This window comes from Leguminivora glycinivorella, chromosome 22 (genome assembly GCF_023078275.1).
Source record: "Leguminivora glycinivorella isolate SPB_JAAS2020 chromosome 22, LegGlyc_1.1, whole genome shotgun sequence".
NCBI classification, from domain to species: Eukaryota; Metazoa; Arthropoda; class Insecta; order Lepidoptera; family Tortricidae; genus Leguminivora; species Leguminivora glycinivorella.
This window is the reverse complement of record NC_062992.1, coordinates 13,849,667-13,870,662: the sequence shown is the minus strand read 5'-3', so window position 1 is coordinate 13,870,662 and position 20,996 is coordinate 13,849,667. Positions and strand designations below refer to the sequence as shown.

The window sequence follows — 20,996 nt, the reverse complement described above, 5'->3', positions numbered from 1 at the left end:
CACGTCGTGCTTTTTGGCTGCCTCGAGAAGAAACGCCACCAACTCAACCGAAGCTGAGTCAAAAGAACCGCTTAAAAGTTTTGCTTTGTTGTTTCTGGGACTTGCAAGGCATGCTGTTTCATGAACTATTACACAATGAAACTGTAAACGCTAACAAATATTCAACACAGCTCACCGAACTATCTGCTATCAAGAAAAAACGACGAAGACGAGCCACTGTAATTTTACTACATGATAACGCTCGACCTCATGTCGCATCTACCGTTCGCCAACAGCTGCAGAACTTGGGCTGGGAGACGATACCCCACCTACCTTATTCTCCAGACCTCGCACCATCAGACTTTCATTTGTTTAGAGCCCTGAAACGACATTTGCGGGGTAAACAATTCAATGATTTCCATGATGTACAGGTGCAGTTGAACAACTTTTTCGAGGCACAGCCATCAGAGTTCTGGGCGAAAGGCATCCAAACTTTGCCGGATCGTTGGCAAGAAGTCATAGATGCTAATGGTGATTACATCATCGATTAAGCTTTTTGTATTGTAATAATAATAAAAAATATAAAACGTAGACCAAGTGTCTCATTACTATTGTGCCAACCCAATAAAAGTTCAATATTTTCATTTCAAAAATTGGCATATTCCTAGCATTTTTTCAACCGAGTTGGCAACACTGAGCGTTAAACGTTTTGACGCTGCTGAACGTTTAACGTTGTTAGTTGGAAGTAGCATTAGAAGTTTCATTTCAAAAACGGTGGAAGTATGTTGCGTTGCTACAGGCGAGACGACTAAAAAAACTAGTCCGTCAGTGAGATTATCTAAGCATTTTGGACACATATTTTTTTATTTTTTCTCACAAACGAAAAATGACGACGGTACAGTGCGTTGAAGTTTCGCGTGACGTCACGCCTAGGTACAATTTTTACTTATAAGTGACGACACAAGCCCCCACTCTGGAACTTTGATGCCCCATATCTTTGTATTTATTTATTAATTAGAAAAAGCGAAAAATACGTGTTTTGTTTATACCACGTCGGTGGCAAACAGGTATGCGGCCCGCCTGATAGAAAGCGGTCACCGTAACTTATGGACGCCTGCAACTCAAGGGGTGTCACATGCGCTTTTTTTGTAGTCGTCATCCCTATTGAAACCTACCCTGGTATTGGCAGGAGTCTCAATCCTCCACTGAATGTCCAGGGTGTTGGGACTCTCGTCAAGGCAGGCTTTGGCGTCTTCGTCATCAGACGCTATCCAGCCAAATTTCTCGCCTGTCTTCGATATAATGCAGGCCTCTGGTATTTCTCCTGTGGACAACAAAAAAAATACTGAAGCGCTAGTGGCCTAGCGGTAAGGGCGTGCGAATTTCGATCCGGAAGTTGCGGATTCGAACCTGGCTCGTATGTTTTCCTTCACCGAAAAGCGACTGGCAAATATCAGATGACATTTCGCACATAAGTTCAGAAAAACTCATTTGTATACGAATGAGTTTTTCTGAACTTATGTGCGAAATGTCATCTGATACTTATTTGCCAGTCGCTTTTCGGTGAAGGAAAAATTCGTAAGTAAACCCTAATACCATTTGTGACTTGACTGTGGTAATGATCGACTTATAGACCTAAGTGTTTTCCACTTAGGATTTTCTAATTTAGTATTTTTGTTGTCATCATCCTCCTTGCGTTATTCTGGCATTTGCCACGGCTCATGGTAGCCTGGGGTATGCTTTGACGACTAATTTGACAAGATTTGGCTTAGGCACTAGTTTTTAAGAAAGCAACTGCCATCTGACCTTCCAACCCAAAGGGTAACTAGGCCCTATTGGGAATTAATTCGATTCCCTCACGATGACCATTATTAGGCAAGAATTATTATTGTCATGTCATAGACCATTATTTCTTCACATAATAGTGTCCATAAAATAATGCCTTTTATTAAAATTACAACTACTCACGGCTCAAGCTATTCTGCTGGAAGTCGATATTGATCTTAAAGCCAGAGTACTCTATGCTGTCGTCCGACTGGAACTTGAGCCAGAGGGAGGGGCCTGCAGACGTGATGGTGGGGGGGAAGCTGCTCCCGCAAAATTTATAGGCTGGCAGCGCGTACCCGAATTTGCCGTCTCTTATCTGAAAAATGACCATACATAAAATCATGCCTGTATTGACAGAACTACAATACAAAATTTAAATTTTGAAAAAATATCCTGCATTGTGGAGCGATTTGTAACAGACATGACTAAGAACACTTCCGACTAATTCAGCTTTCAAACAAAAAAAAAATCTAAATCGGTTCATCCGTTCGGGGGCTACGATGTCACAGACAGACACACAAAGACAGACATTGCACTCAAATCTCACAATAGAGGGTGGTGAAATTCTTAGGACGCTACCACACTGGGAACATTAATGATGCTTATTATGTATGAAACGGTCAAAATAATTACCTCTAAATAGTCATATTCGCATTTTGGTGGTCGATCTTCCATGTGAAATTTATCGACGAAGGACAGCACTATCACTTGACCACTGCCACCTGCTGAAAAAAGAATTAAATTGTCAGTAATCGGACGGAGGCTTAGACCGACGTCGAGACGGAGGATCGGTAGGAACCGTATTTATAGACGATCAAGCTAATCTTGTCACTAAAAAAACGCAAGATTAAAATTTCTAATTGACGACCGGTCTGGCTCAGTCGGTAGTGGCCCTGCCTGCTAAGCGGCGGTCCTGGGTTCGAATTCCGGTAAGGGCATTTATTTGTGTGACGAGCACAGGTATTTGTTCCTGAGTCATGGACGTTTTTGTTTTCTATGTATATAAGTATGTTTATTGTAATTTTATCTACTTAAGTATGTATCGCTTAGCACCCATAGTACAAGCTTTGCTTAGTTTGGGGCTAAGTTGATCTGTGTAAGGTGTCCCCAATATTTATTTATTTATTTATTATTCGCGGTACATATTCAATCATTTTTTAAGTGTTATGGCTAGTCGATGATTCAGCCAACGTCAGGATTTCAGGCAATGACTTGCGTGGAGGACGATCGCGCGACTGCTGTCGCGTCGCATCGCATCGACCATCAGCCATAGTTTATCGGCGTCGCCCACCTAATACACTTCCATAGAAATGGAAGGTTTGATTTCGTTGCGTCGCATCGCCGTCGCGTACCCGTCGTCCACGCAATCTACGGCGTTAGAAAGGAGCGCGTTTTATGAAGAGAATTGGCCGGTATACCCAACATTTTTTAAATTTGACGCCTTTTGTTAGTGACAAGATTTGCTTACTTACTTACCTGGCCATTTTTTTTTTTTTTAAAGTTGTCCATCCCACTTTTTTGTAACATGGGTATTTTTTTCGCGATTCATACTCAGAATCGCGAGGTATTTCGATCCTGATAGGAGAAAAAAATGTCCCAAGATTTCCGTACATTTTTCCAACCTTTCATTCCGTTACCGCCTTACAAAATGTATGAAAAAATGGTAACGGAATGGGAAAAAACCTGGGGACACTTTTTTTCTCCTATTGGGATTGAAAGAGCTCGCGATACCACATAAAAAATTCCAAATAAAAAAAAAGTGGGGTGGACAACTTTGAAAAAAATGGACCACCTACCATGGAGAAGTGTATCATCTTGGGGCGAATGAATGGCAAACGTGCTGGGTCGTAAGAGATGGTCAAACTGTATGAAGAAGTCGACTGGTGGTTCTATGTATATCGTTCAATCGTACAGAACGCATTCAGTGGAGACACGCTACTTGTAGTCGCGAACCTCAGCATTGAGGAAACGAGGAAGAAGTAGTACTTACCATCAATAGTCGTGATACATGTAGTACGATTTGAGTACGTGATTTTATCGCTGGGCTTCCCCTGGTCCTCCTCATTTATGGGATTGGTCAGAAATTTCTTATTCGGCTCGTACATGAACGGCGCGCATCGAGGGTCGTCTGAAGTGTCCCGTTTTTTTCTACAATCATAAATTATAAACCCCCTTTCATAAACGTGCTCTAAAGTTATCAAGCCGATAAAGTTCGTTAGTCCCTTTCTATCACACCAATACGTTGGAAAGGATAAACGATATTTATCGGCTTGATAACTTTAGTGTACGATTTTAAATAAGGGGGTAAAACTTTAAATTCTCGCGTTTTGTACACATATTTAAAGTCATGGATGGCCTTCGAACCTAGTACAAACGTCGGAGAACGGTAAAATAATGTTAGTTGGACTCGTAAGTGACTTTACATACATACATACATACAATCACGCCTGTATCCCATAAAGGGGTAGGCAGGGCACATGAAACTACTAAAGCTTCAGGGCCACTCTTGGCAAGTAAGGGGTTGAAAGAAAATGAAACTGTGACATTGCAGTGACAGGTTGCCAGCCTCTCGCCTACGCCACAATTTAACCCATATCCCACAGTCGCCTTCTACGACACCCACGGGAAGAAAGGGGGTGGTGAAATTCTTAACCCGTCACCACACAGGTAACACACAGGTAACAGGGTCACAGGTAAGTGACTTTATATTATAATAATAAATTAAACGTCATTTAGAATTACACTCCTAAATTTATTAGATGAAAAACCAAGCGCCAGATTGTTTCCAACGGGTATTTGGAGATCGTTTTTATCTCCAAACTCTTACATGTAATGTGTCGTGCCATTTCTAATGTACAGTAAACAGTAAGTCGTTTAACAAATTGTCTTACTTATATATTATGTTCGTTAGAGATCTTTCATATCTTCACTGTCTCCAGCATCTCATTTATAATGTGTCATGGCACATGCTTATAATTCATTATACAGCATTCATAGTCAAGGATCGTTTTAATTAGGAGACCTATAACATGTCTAACAGCTTACCTGTAATGTACCATGGCGGATTTGCTGTACAGTAAATGTGGTCTGAAATTGGTCCCGTGCACGCCAGGGATCAGATTGCGACCATGATCAGCTGGCGCAGTCGTGCCGATTATGGAAGCTGGAACAAAGAGAGGTAAGAGTTATTTTAGGTCTCCAAGTTACAAAGAGATGGTAGAGTTATCTTATGTCTCCAAGTTGTAATAGTTATTTGTTATACAAGGGGGCAAAGTTGTATTTTAACGCCGAGTGTGGAATTGAAAAACGAGCAAGTGAAAGGATTCTATAGTTGAACCACGAGCGAAGCGAGTGGTTCGAGAATAGAATCCTAAACTTGCGAGTTTTTTAACACACGAGAAGTAAAATACATTTGCACCCGAGTGTAACACAAAACTTTTCCCCTCACTATAGCGAGGAAACTACAACGCAAAAAATGCGTTTATCACTGCTTCCAGGTAAATCATCTTTATTACTAGATTCACCTACTTTTATCAATTTTAAAGCAGTTAATTTGAATTTATTCAAGGTCAAATTACTTTACCCACTAGTGGATAAAATGCGTTTTTATCCGCTGGTATTAAAGGACAAAACACGTATTTCCGAGCTAGTGAGGGGAAAATAAATTTTCTATAAATACTGAACGCAACATGCCACTGAGTACTACTACAGGGGCTCAGCTTAAGTGATTGAAAGAATATCACATTTATTTGAAAAGTCCTAGAAATATTAACAATAAAAGTGCTTCGATATTGTATTTGTAGACATTTCATTTAAGTGAGTGCTTGGTATTGATTTAAAGTTTTTACAAAATTTTGCGAGGCTAGTAGGAAATGGAGATATTTTCGAGTTCAGAGGAATGATCTTATTTTAATCTCATATAGCAGGGGGAAATTAGCTAAAATTACGGCATAATTAATGGAAGGTTTTTTTAAATTGAAATATGTACATTATAGACCGAAGTTATTTTTCATCAACCCTCCCCACTCCTCCCTCCTCTGCGTCACCCCTCTACCCTCCCTTAAAGTGCCGAAAATGCGGTTTTTCTCGATTTCTGACAAAACTGTTGAAGATACAGAAAAAGCGCGTAGGAACGAAGTAATCCTTAATAAATTTACTACAAATCATTCATTAACACTTTGGTTCTAGCACTTATAGTTTACGCGTGATCCGTCACGAAAGTTGGTCCTTTGCTGCAATCTTCTTTAGTGAATGTTAAGTTTTCGCCCAAAATGCATACGAAATCGTCGAAATTTGTTTGATATAACTAAAATATTGTAACTCATGACTAAAATAAAATTAAGGGGGAAAAATCACTACCATGGGTGGAATTTCCAATATGTTTTGGAATTCCAGTAACTATTTAAGACGTAATATTTTCACGGTAGTAGTCGCTAGGAGTACCATTGATCTATATAGTGTATCTATGACTGGGGATGAGCTTTTGGTAGCTGTTGGTAGAGCCCTGGAGTATCAATCCAGTAGCCGTGAGTTCAAGTCCCACCCATGGTAGTGATTTTTCCCCCTGAAATTCATTTTCAGTTTATAATATTTTAGTAATATCAAACAGATTTCGTAAGCAATTTGGGAGAAAACTTAACATTCACTAAAGAAAATTGCAGTAAAGGACCAACTTTCGTGATGGATCACGCGAAACCTATAAGTGCTAGAACCAAAGTGTTAATGAATGATTTGTAGTAAATTTATTAAGGATTACTTCGTTCCTACGCGCTTTTTCTGTATCTTCAACAGTTTTGTCAGAAATCGAGAAAAACCGCATTTTCGGCACTTTAAGGGAGTGTAGAGGGGTGACGCAGAGGAGGGAGGAGTGGGGAGGGTTGATGAAAAATAACTTCGGTCTATAATGTACATATTTCAATTTAAAAAAACCTTCCATTAATTATGCCAACATTTTCATACATAACTTTCCAAAAGCAACGGACTAATATTGATTATATCAAGTGCAACGCAGCCTCGCACTTAAAACAATGAGATCAATTTGTACGATTGGAATGGATGCTTATCTTCATGAAAGAAAATCAGTACCGGGATAAAAAACGTTAGGGATAAACAATTTAAAGTACCTATTATTCTCAGTATTTATTTTCCTTCTTAGGCTAGGTATTTTACAATATGTATAGACATAGACATAGACATTTTATTAATAATATTACAAATATTACACAAAATTATTATTATTTTATATAAAAATAAAATATAAAAACATTTACAAAACAATATAAAAAACATATAAACATATCATAAAAAAACCTAACCTAGGGTGCTGCCAGCAGCTTGGGCCCGCAGCGGGGCAGGGCCCAAGCTGCCGAGAGTACCTATTATTATTTTGAAATGTTACTTATGGTTTTATGACATAAAAAGTTAAAATAATCACTTTTAAATATTTTTATATCAAAGAAAAAATAGAAAGATTATCACCTCTGGCAGGACTCCAACCTGCGACCTGCCGTTTTGCCGGAGCAGTTGCTACGACCAACTTGGCTCCTATCGAGTCCTGCCGGAGGTGTGAATTTTTCCATATTTCTTTTTATTCAAAAATATGTAGTATTGCTCGCAGACATTTCTACATATAAAAAAATAACTTATAAAATTATAAAATTTACGGATTATGCGTTTATGATATCGAGTATTGATTTCAATATTTTGAATAATTAGTAACGTACAAAGACTAACGGTTGGTTTTAAGCACAAAGGATTCTCAATTTACGAGTAATTACATTGCATCATTATCAAGTTAATTAGAACCGTTGAGAGTTCATTTTATAATATATGAGCCGATATCTTAAGATATTAATGTTATAATTACCTGCCAGAAGATTTGAGAAACATTTTGTAAATATCCTAATTACAATCGCTTCAATAAATTACATTTTATGTATAACTAGCTTTTGCCCGCGGCTTCGCTCGCGCTAAATTTCGAAAATTGCGGAGTGCTCCATACAAACTTCCACCTTCCATTTTAGGGCAGTGGGGGGTTAGAAAGAGACAAAAAGTAGCCTATGTCACTCTCCATCCCTTCAACTATCTCCATCTAAAAATTACGACAGTTCGTCGCTCCATTTTTCCGTGATTATTATATTAGTATGGATTTTGGCCATCATAGAAACACATCTTTAAGTAAACAGGGGACGCAAACAGTGGCTTAAGATGTTATATAACGTTATGCGATTCATGATGAATATTTAATTTACAGTGTTTTGTTATGTTGTCTGTATTACAAGGTGTTACGTAAAATTGTATTACAGCCAAAATGGGAACATTCTTACCTACTGTACGCACATAGTAGTACGAATTTTTTTTATTGCATTGTTCATTTATCATATCATCCATAATATCGATGTAAGTTTTAAAATTTCCAAGAATGCTTTCTTTTATTTTTCTAAGCACATCTGCCCCACGTTTGGGCGCCAAATTATTGTAACTGGCGCCCAACATGGGACCATGTTATAACATGACTATCGTGCCTGTTACTCTCCATATATTTTTATGCGCTATGAGGCAAACAGAAGCAGACAGGTCGCCTGATGATAAGCGATCACTGCCGCTTATGGACACCCGAAACATCCGAGTTACTGGAGGTGCGTTACCAGCCTTTTCAATGGATGTACGCTCTTTTCTTGAAAGTTTGAAAATAGATATATTCACCCCGTAAAATATTACAGATGATAAAACACACACCCTGAAGCCAGGTAAGCCAGGTACGACTTACTTTCCCCAATAATCCACTCAAAGTATCATCGCACTCATTGAAGATTCTAGCCTTAATTACAAAGTTATATTACACCTGGGGTACCTAGCCAACGTCACAATCGCTTACACTTTGTAGGCGTAACGTCTATCTCTTTCTTTCGCTCTTCTGTAGTGTCACGATAGAACCAGAATGCATTTCGATTGCCAGGTAGCGTCAACTACTGTCACTTTAGCTAGGCCGGCTGAAACTTCGAGTTCTTTACGGTTAAACTTTAATAAGATAGCACTTCGTTAGGCTGAACTTTTTGGGTTCCTTTTATAAATGACCGAAGAGGCTCAGATCTACCAAGTTTTAACGTTTAAGAATACGTTACTGGAATTTATTCGGTTTCTGAACCTATTAAATCTTAATCACCCAAAAAACAAAAAATAAATAAAATAAATATATAAATAAATAAATATTATAGGACACTCTTACACAGATTGACTGAAGCCCTCGGTAAGCTCAAGAAGGCTTGTGTTGTTGGTACTCAGACAACGATATATATATTAATATATAAATGCCCTTACCGGGATTTGAACCCGAGACCGCGGTGTAGCAGGCAGGCCGATTGCGCCAGACCGGTAATAATTAAGAAGTTCACCTCTTGCATAACTATTGACTCGTATTTATATAGAATTAAAAGACAGTGGCCTGTGTGGTGACGGGTTAAGAATTTCACCACCCCCTTTCTTCCCGTGGGTGTCGTAGAAGGCGACTATGGGATATGGGTTAAATTGTGGCGTAGGCGAGAGGCTGGCAACCTGTCACTGCAATGTTACAGTTTCGTTTTCTTTCAACCCCTTATTTGCCAAGAGTGGCACTGAAGCTTTAGTAGTTTCATGTGTTCTGCCTACCCCTTTATGGGATACAGGCGTGATTGTATGTATGTATTGTATGTATGTAAAAGACAGTGATAATTTTATAGATGTTCTTTTAATTCATGTGTGGAAAAAATCGATTCCTTTGTTTGTTTTATAGACGAAAACGTATTTTCTGCCCTCCAGCCGAGAAGCGTCGAATTTCAGATTGCGTTAAACAAAGTTACCGATCATCAAGCATTATCAAGCCGATAAAGTTCGTTTGTCCCTTTCTATTACACCAATACGTCAGACAAGGACAAACATATAACCCGGCAACCTTCAAATCAAGAGTGAACAGGCATCTTCTGGGCGAGCTCACTCCATCGTAGGCCACGTCTTTGCCTTTGGCTAGTCTGTGGTCAAGAGTAAGCCCATTTATAATAAAAAAAAAACGAACTTTATCGGCTTGATAACTTTCGTAAACGTTTATTAATACGGCGGTAAGTATTTAACGACCGGTCTGGCCTAGCACGTAGTGACCCTGCCTGCTAAGCCGCGGTCCTGGGTTCGAATCCCGGTACGGGCATTTTTTTGTGTGAGGAGCTCAGGTATTTGTTCCTGAGTCATGGGTGTTTTTATTTAAATAAGTATTTGTATAAGGTTCTAATTAACTTGACAAAGTTGTCAGAGTACCTACCCACAACACAAGCCACATTGAGCTTACCGAGGGACTCAGTAAATCTGTGTAAGATATTTATTTATTTAAAACACCTTGGACAGTAAATAAGAAAGCCAAAGATGACACGTAATTGTCGGCCGAGGCGGAGCCGAGGTCATCAAACATGACTATAATCTGAGACAATTCTTACTTTACTGGCCAAGGTAGGTACCTACAGTAATCTAGTATTTTTCAAAGTCAATATCATGTAAGTAGTAAGTACCTAAATCGCAACGCACAAAGATCTGTACCCGGCGAGTGTTAAAACCACAGACCACCTCATCTACTAGACCACACCTTTTTTTTTTTTGACACCTCGGACACTGGTGATCAAATATATGAAACAGGCGCGTTCTTAGCACACAGTCTAAGTTCGTGTAGGTGAACACATGCTTGTATGAGTGAGATATGACAGGTCAACTGCTCGCGTTTTTGACAGGCGGTAACTGTGAGGTAACCGAGAGGGGGTGGCACATTCAGCGGCGGGAGTGGGAGTGGCCATACTGTACGATAGTACTCTTTATTATAGTGTAAGATGCTACTCATTGTGCTGCTCAAATCGTGGTACTTTAAGAGTAAAATTTGTCATATATTATCTGTTTACGTGTTTTCTATAAGCGCTGGTGGACTAGCGGTAAGAGCGTACGACTTTCAATCCAGAGGTCGCAGATTCGAACCCCGGCTAGTACCAATGAGTTTTTCGGAATTTATGTGCGAAATGTCATTTGATATTTGCCAGTCGCTTTTCGGTGAAGGAAAACATCGTGAGGAAACCGGACTAACTCCAATAAGGTCCAGTTACCCTTTGGGTTGGAATGGAATGGGTAACTAGGCCTTATTGGATAAGTGCCTATGTCAAATCTTGGGATTAGTTGTCACAGCGGACCCCAAGCTCCCATGAGTCGCGGCAAATACCGGGATAATGCAAGGAGGAGGATGATGGCGTGTTTTTTGTAAAAGCTTCGTGCGGTGTCTGGGTAGTCTGTGGTTAGAGCTAGAATAAGCAATGAATAAATTAGCGCGACCTGAGGCGGTCCCGCGGGACCCGGCCCAGACTAGCTGGGATGTCCCGGGTTTTACAAGTACCGGCGTGTGTGAGTTACGGTTTTAAAGTTACCGGTTTTTGCGAGTCCCGGTTTCGAGTTACCGGTTTTTTAACCCCCGACGCAAAAACGACGGGGTGTTGTAAGTTTCACGTGTCTGTCTGTCTGTTTGTCTGTCTGTCTGTGTGTGTGTCTGTGGCATCGTAGCTCCCAAACGGATGAACTGATTTCGATTTAGTTTTTTTTGTCTGAAAGCTGAGTTAGTCGGGAGTGTTCTTAGCCATGTCTCATGAAAATCGGTGTACTATGACGCGGTCGGGGTTTTTTTCAAAATTTTAATTTTGTGGTTAGGTTATATGTAGGTAAGATTATAGTACTTTATTTTTAATGCATATAAATAAAATACTATAGTCTTATACCTACATAAAATACGCGATCACTGACAAACCATTGAAGAACAGACTTAAGTTCTTAGAAAAACGAAGGAAAATATTAAATTCTCCATTTAACTTCGAGCACAAAAGGAAAAACATCGAAATACAAACCTGACACTGCCAACTAAAGACATATCAATAAAACAAGAGGTTGTTAGTGATTTATAAAAGGTATTTCCCCAAATAAAATCAATTTATTTCCCGACCCGTACATTTCTCGTGCCAATTCTGAGACCGCTGTCAAAGAAATGAACCCGTGTTTTGTACGCTCAGTGTTGCTAGAGTAAGAGTGTCATAAGTGTGTGGATGAGCAGTTCCCGAATACTTTATACATAGCCACGTCAGCAAATTTTAATTGATCCTATTTTGTTACCAACATTTAGTAATATAAGTGGACTTTCGTAAGATATATACAGGATAATTGTTATTATTAAGAAAATATAGATACTAGAGAACCTTAATGACGAAATAAAACTTATTAAAATCTCAATTCATCAAAAAAAATCTTGGTAACAAAATAGGAATAATAAAAACTAATTAAACTTTTTCCTTCATTTTTGTACAAACTTTTTGAGAACTGCTGGGATATCGATATTCTATCCTATCGTACACCTTATAAAATAGTCCCTCGACGCGTATATATCTGTCAGTGTATCTCAAAAACTACTGAACGGATTTACATGCGGTTTTCACCTATGAATAAAGTGATTCTTGAGAAAAGTTCAGGTATATAATTTGTTGAGATTTGGTTTGAATTGATTCAAATGTGTCGATATTTGCTAATCAAGTCGGACCACACGTTGCGATGCCACCACGACCATTGAATCATCTGTTGGGACGTCAGTAAATAGAGGTACCAACAAAATGTGTTCGCTTATAAGATTTTAACATTGAAAACCGAACTAAAAGATACATTTTGCGGTACCAAAAACTTTCACCTAATTCCTAACAAGGGATGCAGAACACATAAAACTGCTCAGAAAGCCTCAGTACCACTCGTATAAATTAACTGAAAGAAAACGAAATTGTAACATTGCAGTGATAGGTTGCCAGTTCATCGCCCACACCCCACACCACAGTGGAACCCATATCCCACAGTTGACCTGTATGATACCCATAGACTAACCTAACCACAAAATTAAAATTTTGAAAAAACCCCCGACCGCGACATAGTGGACCGATTTTCATGAAACATGGCTACGAACACTCCCGGCTAACTCAGCTTTCAAACAAAAAAAACTAAATCGATATTGGTTAATCCGTTCGGGAGCTACGATGCCACAGACAGACACACAGATAGACAGACAAACAGACAGACAGACCGACAGACAGACAGACAGACAGACAGACAGATTTTATTTTTGAGATGAGTTCTAGGAATTGAGAGCTATGCTCTATCATATCCACAAATATGACGCCGGGATGTCCTTCAGGACATCCCGGGGGAACAGACAGACAGACACGTCAAACTTATGATACCCCGTCGTTTTTGCGTCGGGGGTTAAAAAAGGAGGTGATGAAATTTTTAACCCGTCTCCACACGGTTTTTCGGTTTTCGGTATCTACTTTTAAAGTATGAAAGGTAAAATTTGGCAAAGCGGGCACGTCACTATTTGCCAGCTCAAAGGTAACGGCTTGTAGACGTAACGTTGCACGACTTTTATACAACGTTTTTTGCGACGGGTTTAAAAACAATCGAGAGACAGTGCAATTCGAAACTGGATTGGGAGTTCGAAGAATTTGTTGAAGTTTGAATTTCGATTGTATTTTTTTTTATCAAATTCGTTTTATACTAAAAGAAAACATTTGTAGCTACCCATATCGATGACCGTAGGCTCAAAGGGCGTAAGGGACAAAACACGATTTTTCAGGAGAGCCAAAAAACTATTTATTTTTGAGAAAAAAAATCATAACTCTTTTATTTCTTTATGAATGTTGGTGCTTGTTTTTGATTTTTTCGTGTATCTTTAAGTTTTTTTTTATTAAATAATAAGTATTGCGCTAAGTGGATTAATAACAGAGATAGATGTACGTTACGCCAAAAAAAATTTGAGTTTTTGAAAATATTTGTACGTTACGCCAAAAACAGCTATATTCAGTTCATGAATATTTAGGCGTATCGGACACAAATACTTGTTTTATGAGAACAATTTGGCGTAAGTCGTACACTATTCTTAACAATAGTTTTGTAAAATCTGTGACAAATTTCATGCAAATTGCTATTTTACTGCGTATTTTTTTTATTATTATGTAATTAAGAGGGAATCATAAGTTTATTTTGGAATTAATCAAATTAAAACTTCGCAATTAAATTACATTTATTTACATTGTGCGTTAAAATTGTCGTATATATAGCACTGAGTACTGTAGGCGGATCCATCAATGTATAAAATTACTTTTTTCGAGGTTTTCGTAAACGATGGGTGCGATTTAGATGCCTCTTGTGGAGGCCGTTCTTAGAAAAATAATGAAAAAGTATCAATTATTGGTAAGTGCCTCCACAAAGCTATTTAAAGTAATGAAAAACTGTAATGTTTAAAAAAGTGTTTTGGAACTTACTTATTTAGTACTATATTGATCATAACTCATAATGGTCATGTATTTAATTGTTTACTCTTTTTCTTAGTTTTTCACTATGTTCAGCGGCAGTTTAATTCCTGTAGCGTTACTATAAATATCGACGAGGGTACATAGCAAAACATACAAAGCAGAGTTATTATGTCGTTGATTTTTTTTCGATAGATTTGTGGAGGCACTTCCCATTATTATTATTTTTTTTATTTTTTACGTCATTTGCACCCTATAGAGCACCAAATTCGCACCCATCGTTAAAAGATTTCTTAAATAAGAAAAATGATCCGTCCTGTAACGTACATGAGATTGGGGAGTTACGCCAAAACGCACCAAAAAATTTTTTTAGCTTGGTGGATACGACAAAATGCTCTTTCAAACTTGGTAGAAATGACGACTTTTTTTAGGGCGTATCGGACATTTTTTCAAAGGTATCGAGACGTTGAATATACCATTCGATAGAGAAAAAAAATCTGAGTATAACTGCATTCATAACTCATTTTCGCCATTTTGTCCCTTACGCCCTTTGAGCCTACGGTCATCGATATAATTAAATTCAACCAGAAAAATATGGAATGACAAAAGTGACAACGTCAACTATTGAAAACGATCCCAGAAAATTATCATTTTATGTATTTTTCTCCTAACATTTTATAATAGAAAGTGCGCGCATATTAGTAAAAAGTACGACGAGCATAGTTATTAATCATAATTGCAGATACATGCAGAAATAATCGTTGCAAACGAGGAAGCAACGCGCCCCGCTTGAGATGACAGACGTCAGACAAGAAAATAACAACAAATAATAACACTTACTGAGTAATATTATATCTGGATATTGTGTTTATAAAGTGCATTTAGCATTCAAGGGGCGTGCTTGTGATATACATAGTTTGCACGTGTTCCGAAGTTATACAACCTTCCTTGGAATCAACAGAACTTCACAAGCGGTTCTCTTACCTCAAAGAACCCTTGCAGTAGCAGCGCAGCACACAGCGGGCGGCCCAGGCCCTATTCTCCGTTCGCTTAGCCTGGGCCCGCGACGGGGAATCTTTATTTTTTGTTTTTATACATTATTTGTCCTTTTAAGCCTTTAGTTATAAGTATTGTGTAGTTTTTTATGTATTTTAATTTTAAATAGTTTATTTTTCTTTTTAAGACTAGTTTGCTGATGCCTATTTCTATCCTTCCTAACTCCGCTCCATCCACTGCATCTTCAGAAATCATCCGTTGTCCCGAATGTACAGAGCCCAAGTTTTTTAAAGGCTCTAGAGGTCTGAATATTCATATAACTAAAAAACATAGAAAATCAGCTAGTCAACCAACACCTAGACCTACGTCATCTCAGCCCAACGTCGAACCCATCCCGGATCTCCAGGCTCCTAACTCAAATATACCATTTTGGAAAACCCTAACTAATTTAAAAAACACTTGCCCTGTTTTAAAACGCGTACCGCGTGGAGCGCGTGTGTCGGTAGCTAAATTTCTTAGTGAGACTATCAAATTAATTATTTCAACCAATTCCATTCACAGTTGGGAAAATATTTTAACTTTTACCTTTAAAGTGCTCCACATCAAACCTGATGAAAGTACACATTCTAAATCGCTTACAAAAATAATCAAACAAAATTGTTGCCGCGATGTTTCACTTTGCCCTGCTGGCGATAGTTATAAACGTCTTAGTAATAATTTATTTAAAAAAGTTGAAACTAAAATCTCTGATGGTGACATTAAAGGAGCCGCCCGCCTCTTGTTTTCTGATGATGCAGTGGCACCGGCCAATTCGGAAACCCTCGCAGCTCTCGCCGCTAAACATCCACCTTCAGTCCCGAACCTTCATCTTCCAGATCCCCCTCAAGCCAACCATCCCGCTCTGACCGCCTCCGCCGAGGATGTTCTCGGAGCCATACTATCATTTCCCAATGGCTCTGCAGGAGGCCTTGACGGTTTGTCTCCACAGCATCTCAAAGACCTCCTGTACTGTGGTTGCGGTGACACAAAGGAAAATCTCTTGAAGGACTTGACGGCCCTTGTAAACATCATGTTGGCTGGTCAAGTCCCTCCAGAGATTACAGACATCCTTTATGGCGCCAACCTATGCGCCTTGACTAAAAAAGACGGCGGCATTCGGCCCATTGCGGTTGGCTCCACTCTGCGTCGACTCGCAGCCAAGATAGCATGCCGCGCTATACTTAAGGACCTTGCCTCCGAACTGCAGCCTATACAGCTCGGTTTCGGCTCCAAGAGCGGCTGCGAAGCTGCTGTCCACGCTGTACGGACATATGTAGAGCGCCAAGCAGGAGATGTTATTCTGAAGGTGGATGTCTCCAATGCTTTTAATTCAGTAGACAGGGGCGCCTTGTTGACACAAATAAAGGATAAAATTCCATCTACTTATAACTTTCTCTGGCAGTGCTACAGTTCCCCCTCTAAATTGTTCTACCAAACTGACCCTTTGTTTTCTTCCGTAGGTTGTCAACAAGGCGACCCTCTCGGTCCAGCAATATTCAGTCTCGCCATTCATCCCATAATTAAAAATCTAAATTCTAAATTGAACATATGGTACCTAGATGACGGCACCCTCGGTGGTGAAGCAATTTCAGTTCTTGATGATTTAGAAAAATTAAAAACTGACTTAAAAAACATTGGCTTATCCCTCTACTTTTCGAAATGCGAACTCTTTGTTTCAGAGACTTGTCCAAACAAAGAGCAAGTATTTGAACAGTTCGAACAAGTAGCTCCTGGAATAAAAACTATTAACAAAGAAACGCTTCACCTCCTTGGTTGCCCCATCATGGACCAATCATTTAATAATTTCATAGACACAAAAATCGAAAATTTTAAAGCATCTACACATCGTCTGGCTCAAATTAACATACATTCGGCATATTGCATCATAAAACACTGTTTATTTGTACCAAAATTTACATACATCCTCCGTGGTTCACACCTCTGGAAACACCCTTCTTTGATCTCAAATTTGGATAACTTAGTTTTGGAAACTCTCACCACCATCTTCAATATATCCTTTGGCGAAAGAACATGGACCCAGGCTAGCCTACCCATCAGGTTGGGCGGCTTAGGCATCCGAAAAATTTCTAGTGTGGCGCTGCCTGCTTTCTTGGCTTCGGTACACGGTGCTCAAATCCTCATCGGGAAAATTTTAGCCCCTTCCATTGGGGTCCTGGAGGCTGCGCACTGTACCGAGGCCAAGAATGTTTGGCAGCTAACATGCCCCAACACAGACCCGCCTGTCAACCCATGTTCGCAGAGGCAATGGGACGAACCTCTCTGTCGTCTAACAAGGGACCGCCTTCTAGAGACGGCTCTTGATTCGACAGATCGGGCTCGCCTCCTCGCTACTGCGGAATGGGAGTCGGGTCTGTGGCTGCAGACTCTACCATCCATCACAATAGGTACATTGCTGGACAATACCACATTCCGGTTGGCTACCTGCCTCAGAATAGGGGCATCAACAAATGTGCCCCATCGGTGTCAGTGCGGAGTTATGGTGGATAATCTTGGCCACCACGGCCTTTCATGCAGCCGAAGTGCTGGGAGAATTCCTCGCCACGCCAGCCTCAACGATGTCATCCGGAGGGCCCTTGTTAGTGCAAAAGTGCCGGCCGTCCTCGAACCCAATGGACTGGCCAGGGTTGACGGCAAGAGGCCTGACGGAATGACGCTGGTGCCTTGGAGTATGGGTCGGCCGCTTGTCTGGGATGCTACTTGTGTAGATACCCTGGCGCCGTCCCATGTTCCAGGCACCAAAGTTGGTGCTGGGGCGGCTGCATCATTGGCTGAAGACCTCAAGCGTCGCAAGTATGTCACCCTCGGCAGCAGTTACATATTTGCGGCGTTTGGGGTCGAAACCATGGGGCCGTGGGGGCCAAGTGCGCGTTGCCTCTACAAGGAGCTATCTAAGCGCCTTATAGACGCTTCTGGTGACCAGAGGGCTGGTCAATACCTTGCTCAGCGGATCAGCATTGCTATCCAGCGGGGCAATGCGGCCAGCCTTCTGGGCACCTTACCCAACGAGCAAGACCTGGGCCAAATATTTTATTTATAAGTTTTATTGTAAGTTTTAATTTAAGTGTTTATTGTATTATTTTTATGTTGTTTATAAATAAATGAAAATGAATAAGGGTTTACTAAGATCCACCAGAAAAAACAACTATGGAAGCGGATTAAATCGCGTATAATGCATTTACCATTCATCCCGATGTTTCGAACACTTTACAGCGTTGATGGATTCGTCGGGATGAATTGTAAATTCATTATACGCGATTTAATCAGTTTCTATAGTTTTATTTCATCATATTATAGGTAACCGAAGACAATAATCAACCAGAAACTTTGCAGAAAATGAATAAAAGTTTGTTTTGAAATGCAATAACATAACAGGTAAGAGATTCTTCTTTTAAAGACACACAATGGATGTCAACGTTTTTACCTTTTATCCAACGTTTCGGCCAGGTTTCACTAGCCGTGGCCGCGGAAGACTGACTTTCCAGCGAAATGTCAATTGAGAAGCAACACCAAACTACCCGATATTCGTTTTTAGGGCCTAAGGGTAGGGTTTTAAACCTATTCAAAAAGAACAATATTCTCACACTGCCTTCTCAGTACATTTACGACGTGGCAAAGCACGTCAATGAAAATTTGGACTCTTACCCGTTCAAAAAAATCACTCGCACCAGACAGGGCTCGAAAAATCAACTCCAAACTCATACTACCAAACTGACTAAGTCGTCTAAAATCATGTCTCACATAGGACCTAGAGTCTTCAACAAACTACCAGCAGAAATAAAAAATGCAGGCAGTACCCACCAATTTTTAAAAAAGTTAAGAAAGTGGCTCTTAGAATACTCCTTCTATGACATAAAAGATTTCTTTGACCTACCAAATAACTTATATTAGAATAAAATAATAATTATGTATAAAATCAAATTAACAAATCTAAATGACATATCATATGTAATATAATCAATGAATGCATCTTTCAATTAAATATTCGAAATTATAACTAGACTGAAATTGTAATAATCTTAATTTAATTGCTGTTAAATAATTTTATTGATGAACGTGTAATATTTATAATATTATTAATAAAATGTCTATGTCTATGTCTATGTCTAGGGTTCCGTAGTCAACTAGGAACCCTTATAGTTTCGCCATGTCTGTCTGTCCGTCCGTCCGTCCGTCCGTCCGTCCGTCCGTCCGTCCGTCCGTCCGTCCGTCCGTCCGCCCGTCCGTCCCTCCGCGGATAATCTCAGTAACCGTAAGCACTAGAAAGCTGAAATTTGGTACCAATATGTATATCAATCACGCCAACAAAGTGCAATAATAAAAAATGGAAAAAAATGTTTTATTAGGGTACCCCCCCTACATGTAAAGTGGGGGCTGATATTTTTTTTCATTCCAACCCCAACGTGTGATATATTGTTGGATAGGTATTTAAAAATGAATAAGGGTTTACTAAGATTGTTTTTTGATAAAATTAATATTTTTGAAAATAATCGCTCCTAAAGGAAAAAAAAGTGCGTCCCCCCCCTCTAACTTTTGAACCATATGTTTAAAAAATATGAAAAAAATCACAAAAGTAGAACTTTATAAAGACTTTCTAGGAAAATTATTTTGAACTTGATAGGTTCAGTAGTTTTTGAGAAAAATACGGAAAACTACGGAACCCTACACTGAGCGTGGCCCGACACGCTCTTGGCCGGTTTTTATAAATGTTCGGGGTAGACAAATAAAATTGTTCTACCCGTATGTATGTGTACAAAACGCGAGAACTTAAAGTGTTATAAGAGATTTCTTTAAAAATATTACTTACTTTGGATATTGAACATAATATTCTGTGTTGAATAACTACAATTAGATACAACCCTTCTTTCTTTAACCCTTCTACTCCGCCTTATCTCAAAGAGCGTTTCAAGTTTCTCTCTTCTATCAGATGTTCTCAAACTCATATTCTTGCTCCTCCACCATCTACTTCTAAATTCTATAGCAACTCTTTTACCTTCCGGGCTGTACGGTTGTGGAATTCCTTACCAGTAGAATTAAGACTAGCAAAATCTCTTCCAATTTTAAAAAATCAGCTTAAATTATACTATCTATCTCTATCTTAAGTTGCCATTTTTATTTATTGTATTTATGTATGTATTTATTTATTTATTTATTTAGTAAGAACATGTTTGCATGACATTACAGTAAAACCAATGCGTCACGAAACTTAGATAACAAAAAACACAGAAAATAATGAAAACAAAATTAAAAATAAAATTAAACAATTGATTTGGGCGATGACGTCACAGCGTGGCTCCGTTGCGTCGTTTGCCCCGGTGTGGGATTTGGCAGGTTGCCCCGGAACCGCCGAAAAACCACACCTTTCGGCCAGAAGTCTGCGCTCGCGATGGTGTCCTGCAGCGGCCGCGGCACGCGCACAACGAACGAGCTGAAGTGCACGTAGTGACGCGACTGCAGCTGTTGCACCCTCAGCGTGTAGCCAGTCTTCCGGCGAACGTAGTCCACCACCTCGTCGGCCATGGCGGAGTAATGCAGGCGAGACACGTAGAGCGCCCTACTCGGTGTGGCAATCCGTAGACCAGAATTCACCGGTTCCGCAGAGCCACACATAGTCTTGCGAGCCGCTCTGCGCGCCTTGCTCTTCTTTTCCACCAATGTGAACCCCTCTTCATCCACATTGGTGCGGGAAGTATTTTCCTTGGCAGGTGCCCGTACTTCACATCCCTTTGTAGTTGGTGTATTGACCCGTGTAGTTGCAGTAGACCGGCCGGCAGTGACGTCAGCGTATGCACGCTGACACCG

General features: G+C 39.7%; 1 protein-coding gene across 2 annotated transcripts in view; it reads right to left on the bottom strand.

The window, feature by feature from the left end:
* LOC125237706 (neuropilin and tolloid-like protein 2) overlaps positions 1-20,996 on the bottom strand; it is a 357,896-nt gene that overhangs the window by 18,643 nt on the left and 318,257 nt on the right. For both annotated transcript variants that reach the window (XM_048144863.1, XM_048144864.1), the window contains 5 exons: positions 4,852-4,969; positions 3,797-3,954; positions 2,440-2,531; positions 1,948-2,122; positions 1,155-1,303 (listed from right to left, as the gene is read on the bottom strand). In XM_048144863.1, the coding sequence (XP_048000820.1) occupies positions 1,155-1,303; positions 1,948-2,122; positions 2,440-2,531; positions 3,797-3,954; positions 4,852-4,969 (692 nt within the window). The remainder of the gene's footprint in view (positions 1-1,154; positions 1,304-1,947; positions 2,123-2,439; positions 2,532-3,796; positions 3,955-4,851; positions 4,970-20,996) is intronic.